General features: G+C 28.5%; 1 protein-coding gene across 1 annotated transcript in view; it reads right to left on the bottom strand.

The window, feature by feature from the left end:
• Window positions 1-6,383: 6,383 nt before the first annotated feature.
• The window catches only part of LOC135138275 (facilitated trehalose transporter Tret1-like), a 50,976-nt gene continuing 49,051 nt past the window's right edge, over window positions 6,384-8,308 (bottom strand). The window contains exon 4 of the mRNA XM_064068217.1: window positions 6,384-7,519. Within this exon, the coding sequence (XP_063924287.1) occupies window positions 6,420-7,519 (1,100 nt within the window). The 3' untranslated portion in view covers window positions 6,384-6,419. The remainder of the gene's footprint in view (window positions 7,520-8,308) is intronic.

The raw sequence follows: 8,308 nt of genomic DNA, 5'->3' as shown, positions 1-8,308 counted from the left end.
AGATATTTTAATTTTTCGATTTTTCAGTTTCTGAATTTTTTATTTTTCGGTTTTTCAACTTTTTTCAATTCTCGTTTTTTCCGTTTTTCCATTTTTTAATTTCTACATATTTTAATTTTTCGTTTTCTGAATTTTTTAATTTTTTAAAGTTTTTCCAAAGTCCTCAGCTTTTGAGTTTCTGGATATTTTTATTTTTCGATTCCGATTTCAAATTTTTCGACTTTACAGTTTCTCAATTTTCCAATTTTTTGTCTCGATTTTTAATTTTCCAGTTTGTTTATGATTCAATGTATTAATTTTTCGATTTTACAATTTATATTTGTTAAAATTTTTCGATTTTTTTATTTCGCGTCGTATTCCAATGTTTCGTTTTTTATTTTTTTTTATTTTTGATTTTTCGATTTTTAATTTTTTGGTTTTTCAATTTTTGATTTTTCAATTTTGCGATGTTTCAGCGTTGCAATTTTTTTCGTTTTTTCGGCTTTTAATGTTTCTATTTTTCAGTGTTTCGTTTCCGTGTTTGACTTTTCAATTTCTCGATAATCCCATCCCATTTTTCGATTTGTCCACTTTTATCTTTTAAAATTTTCAATTATAGGTTGAACTTTTCAATATTTGGTTTTTCAAGTTTTGATTTTGCAGTTTTTTAGTGACGGTTTTTTAATTTTTTTGGTTTTTCAGTTTTTCTATTTTATAATTTTTTGATTTTTCAAAATAAGTCTGAATAAATTTATTGAAATTAATAAAACAGAAATGAAAAATAGAGAAATTGCAATGTTTCAATTTTCGGTATTTCAATTCCAAGATATATATTTTGATTTTTCAGTTTTACAATTTTACAATTTTTCAAATTTTCAAACTTTCAGTTTGAATAAATTTATTCTTTTTTTTGAAAAATTAGAACATGTAAAATTGGGAAAATGAAAAATTTAAAACGCAGAATTTGAAAAATGGAATCTGAAAACTTGAAAAATTAATACTTGGGAAATCATAAATTGAAGAATTTCAAAATCGTAAAATTCAATTTTTTGATATTTAAATTTCTAGATTTTCAATTTTTCTGAAGTTTACAATTTTTCTTTTCACCGAATTTTCAATCTTTGATTTCCCAGTTATCCAATTTGTCAATTTTCGTTTCCCGTTTTTTTCAATTTTACGGTTTGTCGATTTTTCAAATTCCGGATTTTTAATTTTTCAATTTTTTCATAATTCAATGTTTTTATTCAACTTTTGAGTTTCTAGATATTTTTATTTTTCGATTCCGATTTTCCAATTTCTCTACTTTATAAATTTTCAGATTTCTCAGTCTTTCAATTTTAAATTTATCGAGTTTTCAGTGGTTAAATTTTGCAATGTTTGGTTTTTTAAATTTTTCGATTTATCAGTCATTCGATGCTTCAGTGTTACAATTTTTGGGTTTTCCGATTTTTTGAATTTTCGATTTTTCAAATTTTTGATTTTTTCTGTTTTTCATTGTTCCAATTTTCTTGAATTTTAATTTTTCGATGTTTTAATGTTTTAAAAAAAAACTTTGGAATGTTTCGATTTTCCGATTTTTCAGTTTTTGATATTTCGATTATCCCAATTTTTAATTTCTCGATTTTTAATTTTCCAATTTGTTCATTGTCCAGTGTTATAATTTTTCGATTTTACAATTTGTACTGGTTAAAATTTTTCAATTTTTTAAATTTTAAATTTGAATTTTTCGATTTTTTTTTTGGTTTAAATTTTTTTTATTTTTGGTTTTTCAATTTTTCAATTCCTCAATTCTTAATTTGCAGTTTTGTGATGTTTCACTGTTGTAATTTGTTTCGTTTTTTCGATTTTTCAATTTTTGATTTCTCAGTTTCTCTGTTTTGTCAATTTTTAAATTTTTTGATTTTTTATTCTTCTATTTTTAAATGTTTTCTTGTCCTTTATACGATTTTTCAGTTTTTTAGTTTTACAGTTTTGCAGTTTATCGATTTCTCAATTATCAAGATTTCAATTTTTTAATTTTTTTTATTTTTCAGCTTTTTCATGATTCAATGTTTTCATTCTGCTTTCGAGTTTTCTAGATATTTTTATTTTTCGGTTCCGATTTTTCGATTTCTCTATTTTATAAATTTCCCAATTTCTCAGTTTTTTAGTTTTAAATGTGTCAATTTTACAGTGGTTTGATTTTTCAAAGGTTCGTTTTTTCAGTTTTTCGATTTATCAATTACTCGATGTTACAATTTTTCAATTTTCCGATTTTTCAATTTCTCTATTTTTAAAGTTTTCGATTTCTCAATTTTTGATTTTTTTGTTTTCATTGTTCAAATTTTCGATTTAAAATTTTTCGAGTTTACAACTTTCGAATTTTCCAATTTTTGGTTTCTTCAATATTCGATTTTTCAATTTCTCGATTTTTTATTTTTAGCTTTCTCAAGTTTTCGATTCCGGTTTTTCGAGTCGCCGTCTTAAATTCTTACATTTTTATTTTTTTTTTTTAACTTTTTAATTTCTAAAATTTTCGATTTTTATTAATGTTACTACTTTTCCGCGTCTCGATCTTTGGATTTTCCGTTTTTTTTATTTTTCGATTTTTCATGATTCAATGCTACCATGTTTCAATTTTATAATTCGCCGTTTTTTTAATTGTTCAACTTTCGAATTGCTATTTTTCGATTTTTTAATTATCCGTTTTTCAATATCTCTATTTTAATTAGTTCAGTGTTACTGTTTTCCGATTTTTCAATTTTTGGTTATTCAATGTTTGATTTTTAACGTTTAATTTTTCAATGTTTTTATATTTCAACTTGATTTTTAATTTTCTAATTGTTTGGTATTTAGTTGTTACGAATTATGGATTTTCCGATTTTTCCAATATTCGATTTTTCAGGTTCTCTGTTTTTTCAATTTTTTTATTTTTCAATCTTATTTTTTTTTATTTTTTGTGTTTTCGATTTTTCCGTAGCCCGATTTTCGGATTTTTCAACTTTCGCATTTCTTGAATTTTCATTTTTCTATGTTTAAATGTTACAAATTTTTTGATTTTTCGATTTTATAATTTCTATATATTTGTTAAAATTTTTTTGATTTTTTAAATTTTGAATTTTAATTTTTCGTTTTTTTTCTAGTGCTTCGTTTTTTAATTTTTTAATTTTTAGTTTTTCAATTTTGCGATGTTTCACTGTTGCAATTTTTTTCGTTTTTTTGATTTTTCAATTTTTGATTTCTCAGTATTGCTATTTTTCAATTTCTCTGTTTTTTCAAGATTTAAATTTTTCGACTTTAAATTTTTTGTCTTTACAACTTTTGAATTTTCTAGTTTTTCCTTGCTTCAATATTTGATTTTTCATTTTCTAGATTTTTTTAATTTTTTAATTTTGCGATGTTTCACTGTTGCAATTTTTTTCGTTTTTTTGATTTTTCAATTTTTGATTTCTCAGTATTGCTATTTTTCAATTTCTCTGTTTTTTCAAGATTTAAATTTTTCGACTTTAAATTTTTTGTCTTTACAACTTTTGAATTTTCTAGTTTTTCCTTGCTTCAATATTTGATTTTTCATTTTCTAGATTTTTTTAACTTTTTAATTTCTAAATTTTCGATTAATGTTACGATTTTTCCGCTTCTCTATCTTTCGATTTTTGTGTTTTAAAATTTCACAATAGTGCGATTACTCAATGATTTTTCGTTTTTTTGTAATTTTTCGATTTTTCCATGAGGGAATGTTACAATTTTTCAATTTTACAGTTTGTCGTTGTTTTCAATTTTTCGATTTTTTAATTATCCGTTTTTCAATACCTCTATTTCAGTTACTCGATGCTTCAGTTTTACTGTTTTTTGATTTTTCAATTTTTGGTTATTCAGTGTTGGATTTTTAACGTTTAATTTTTCATTTTTTTTTTATATTTCAATATCTTGATTTTTAATTTTTCAATCGTTTAATGTTTAATTGTTACGAATTATGGATTTTCCGATTTTTTAAAATATCCGATTTTTCAGGTTGTCTCTTCAATTTTTTTATTTTTCAATCTTAAATTTTTTGATTTTTAGTGTTTTCGATTTTTTTGTTCCCCGATTTTCGGATTTTAAACTTTTCGTATTTCTTGAATTTTCATTTTTCTATGTTCAAATGTTACAAAATTTTTGATTTTCCGATTTTTCAGTTTTTGATTTTTCGATTATTCGAATTTTTAATTTTCCAATTTGTTCATGATTGAATGTTTAATTTTTCGATTTTACAATTATTATTTGTTACAATTTTTTGATTTTTAAAATTTTGAATTTTAATTTTTCGATTTTTCAATTTCTCGATTTTTTCCAATGTTTCGTTTTTTAATTTTTTTATTTCAGGTTTTTCAGATTTGCAATGTTTACTGCTGCAGTTTTTTCGTTTTTCTCAATTATCAGACTTTTAATTTTTTAATTTTTTGGTTTTTCAGTTTTCGATTGTTATCATTTTTTGATATTTCAAAATAAACTTATTGAAATTAGAATTGAGAAATGAAAGATAGAAAAATTCCGATGTTTCAGTTTTCGATATTTCGATTCCTAGGTACATTTTTCATTTTCTCGATTTTACGTTTTCCAATTTTTCAACAAAAAGAATAAATTTATTCAAACTGAAAGTTCGAAAATTAGAAAAAAAAAATGGAAAATCGAACAACTGTAAAACTGAAAAATTTACGACTGACAATTTGAAGAGTAGAGCTGAACACTTGAAAAATTAAAAATTGAAGAATTTCAAAATCGTAAAATTCAATTTTTTGATATTTAAATCTCCAAATTTTTTAAATTATTCTCCGTGTTACAATTTTTCTTTTCTCCGATGTTTCAATTTTTGATTTCCCGGTTATCCAATTTGCCAATTTGTGTTTTTGTTCTTTCAATCTCTCAATTATTTACTTTTTCAATTTGTCGCTTTTTCAACTTTTAAAATTTTTGATTTTTGATGTTATCCGGTATCCGAATTTTTATTTTCAGCAGTAAACAATGTCAGAAAAAATATTGCAAAATTCGTCTTGTTCTTAAGCTGTACTTGACATTACACAACGAAATTTTGAAACTAAACACAAAAACGATAATATCAGAAAAAATATGATTTTCGTAGGTATCGAGTAACTGTTAATGTCTGTGATTGTTTTTGTCAGCTTGGCAATACGTTATTTTAGAAATTTTATGATGAAGCAATTCTGTCATTAGAAATCGCCGCCGTTGTTGACACTTTTCACCACAATGCTGCCAACAATTCAGAATTGCCAATCCAAAAAAAGCAAATTTTAATGTAAACACACAAGAGAATAATGTCAGAAAAAAACTCTGCATGATTTGTCCTCTTTTGAAGTTATCCTTGATAATAAAAAGAAATATTCAGTTGAAAGCGTAATCTTTTTTAATGCTTAATAAAAATAACAGTGAATTGTTGGTTGCCTATAGTCTAAATTGAAAGCTATTTATTTAAAAATCAAGAAGGAAACAAAACGAATCATCTCATAAAAATTACTTGTAAACTTCGTTTTGTTCCTAACCTGTTTGAAGATAGTAAGAGGGACATCTAACTGTAGGACGTGATCTCTATGTTTATCTGTCAGTGGTAATAACTAAAGTACTTTATAATATAACTACTATTATAATATTGTACTTTAATACAAACAATAGTAGAATTACTGGTTGCCTGTAGTCGAAATTTAAAGCTATTTATTTTAAAGTCGAATAGTGGTTTTTAAACTACAAAAATGTTACACTTTTTAGAAGAATTTAAGGACGTGATCTTCAAGTTGGTAAAAATTCGCTTAATAAATAACTATACTATAATAAATGTCTGTATATGTATTGGACAAATTTTATTTTGGTTTGAAGTAAATTAGTTTAATATAATCGTATATTTTGATATTACTGTGAAGGCATATCTTCATTTTGTATTTTGGGTATATTGTAATGTATTTTTTGTTATATTTGTTGTAGTTTTGTTATTGTCTATTATCGAAGGTCACTGAATACTAAGTAAAATATTTAATGTGTTTTAGCAAAACTGCTTTCTATTTTCGGACGGGGTACAAATAGTTCCCGTCAATATATTCACATTTTGACATTGGAATTATATTAAAATACACTTAAAATTGTTGTCATCTAGTTAAGTTGATGATATATATGGACTACAAAGTGTCTTAGTCAATGATAATTAATAAATAATAATACACTTTTTCTAGTTTCTTACTATTCAGGGCGTGCTGCACGCTTAGCCCGGTTTAGACCAACTTGATCAGTAATAGCTCATGCCACAAATTAATAGCCACCTTCTAAATAAATATCATATTTATTGTCATTATATACAAAAATATCTTTGTACAAACACCTTCAGTTCTACAAGAACTATAAAATATTTCAAACATGAAAATGCTTAAAAAATTGCACCTACTTCTTCGTTCTACTTAAGTTTCATTCGTAAAAAACTACAAAACCTGCACCGTAAAAATTTCATCAGACTTTTTGTTAAAAGTTTCAGGGTTCAAAACGAACCCCCTATTGTCGTACCCCTCCAACTTCCCCCCAAGCTTCCTATTCTTGAAGGACTCTTCAATCTCCTCCAACGATTTGTTCTTAGTCTCGGGAAGAATAGTCTTACAGAAGAGTAAAGCCACCACTGACGCCACCAGAAAAGTACTCAAAGTACCACTGAAGTTTAAGTAGGTGATCATGTCGGGGTAGATCTTGACGAATATGAAGATGAAGCATTGCGCTATACAGATGACAATTCCGCTCATGATGGACCGGACTTCCAGCGGAAAAAGTTCCCCGACTAGAATCCAGGGGATCGGGAGCATCCCCACCATGCTAAACATCACGTTGAAGATAACACAAACCAGAGGAAGCAGCGGAAGAACGCGACTTTCGTCCGAATGGACTTCATAGTACTTGAAGTACACCACCATCACTAACATGGTCGCACTCATCCCAGCACTCGACGACATGCAAAGAACCTTCCTCCCGAACTTGTTCACCAGAATCGCCGTCACTATCGACATCACGAACCTGATGATCCCCACGATAATCGACGAAACGTAAGTGTTCATGTTCAAGTCCGTTTCTTCGAAGAAGTTCACGGCGTAGAAGAGGATCGTGTAGATGCCGGACAGCTCCTGGAGGAAGAAGAGCGTGACCAGGATCAAGAAAGGCTTGACTGTGGCTGCACTGAGGTACACTTCTTTGGTGGAGGAGCTGATGGTTTTGTCGTTGGAGGACTGGTTGAGGATCTCCTGGTGGGCTACTGCTACGTTCCTGCGGAACCAAAGGTAGCTGTCGTAGCCGCGCGAGTTGTGGCCCTTTTTGATGAGGTACGGAGGGCTCTCGGGGAGGAACTCGACGGCGATGAGGGTGAAGACGGCGAAGAAGACGCTGAGGAAGGCGACGGTCGCCCAGTTGAGGAAGTAGCCGAGGGTGTAGGTGAGGAGGATGCCGAAGGAGGCGCAGATGGGGCCGAGGGCTTGGAGGATGCCGCGGTTCTCGGGGGTGGCGACTTCGCTGACGTAGGTGTAGCAGGCGCTGGACATTCCTGAAAGACAAAAATTAATTAGACGAAAAAATTCCAGAAAATAACATTCTGTATTTTACGAGTACTTTCTCATTGTGTGTTCAATTAAAAAAGTCATCAAGTTGGTGTTGCTTTTTTGATAGAAGAAAACACAAAGAAAAACGCATGTGTTTTATTACTTCATACTGCCATATCATTGACATTTCCGTGTTATCAGCTGTCATCGATTAAATTTGAGGTTAATTGCAGATATATTTCACAATGTTTACAAAAAAGCATAGCCAATTTGATAACTTTTTTAATTAAACACCCGTTATGTCTGTATGATATACAGTTGCCGCCAAAAAATTTCAGACGTCAATGTCATTCAGTCGTCAGATAGTGTAAAGCAACCTTTAGATGTTTCTAACCTAAATATTTGACAGTCATTTTTAACTTTTACATTTGACACTTACATGAATGTAGCTGCAGCGTAAGCTGGAATTTTGAAAGTTTGACATTTCAGCTGTTCGAAATAATGACAATAAAGCATCGACTACATTAAAATTTTTGACATGACAGAAAAGTGATGTTTGAAATTTTTTGTTGGAAACTATATGTCAGGTCATATAAAGTCAGGTCATTTCAAGTCAGGTCATCCAAGTCCGGTAATTTCAAGTCAGGTTATGCCAACTCCAGTCATTTCAAGTCAGGTCGTGCCAAGTCCAGTCATTTCAACTCCGGTCATGTAAATTGGGTCATGTCAATTCAAGTCAGGTTATGTCAAGCCAGGTCACTTCACGTCAGGTCATTTCAAGCCACGTGAGGTCA

This window comes from Zophobas morio, unplaced genomic scaffold (assembly GCF_036711695.1).
Source record: "Zophobas morio isolate AGI-343-1 ecotype UQ-CSIRO unplaced genomic scaffold, CSIRO_AGI_Zmor_V1 ptg000030l, whole genome shotgun sequence".
In the NCBI taxonomy this organism is placed as follows: Eukaryota; Metazoa; Arthropoda; class Insecta; order Coleoptera; family Tenebrionidae; genus Zophobas; species Zophobas morio.
The sequence above is the reverse complement of the archived record's forward strand: the minus strand, read 5'-3'. Positions and strand labels throughout refer to the sequence as shown.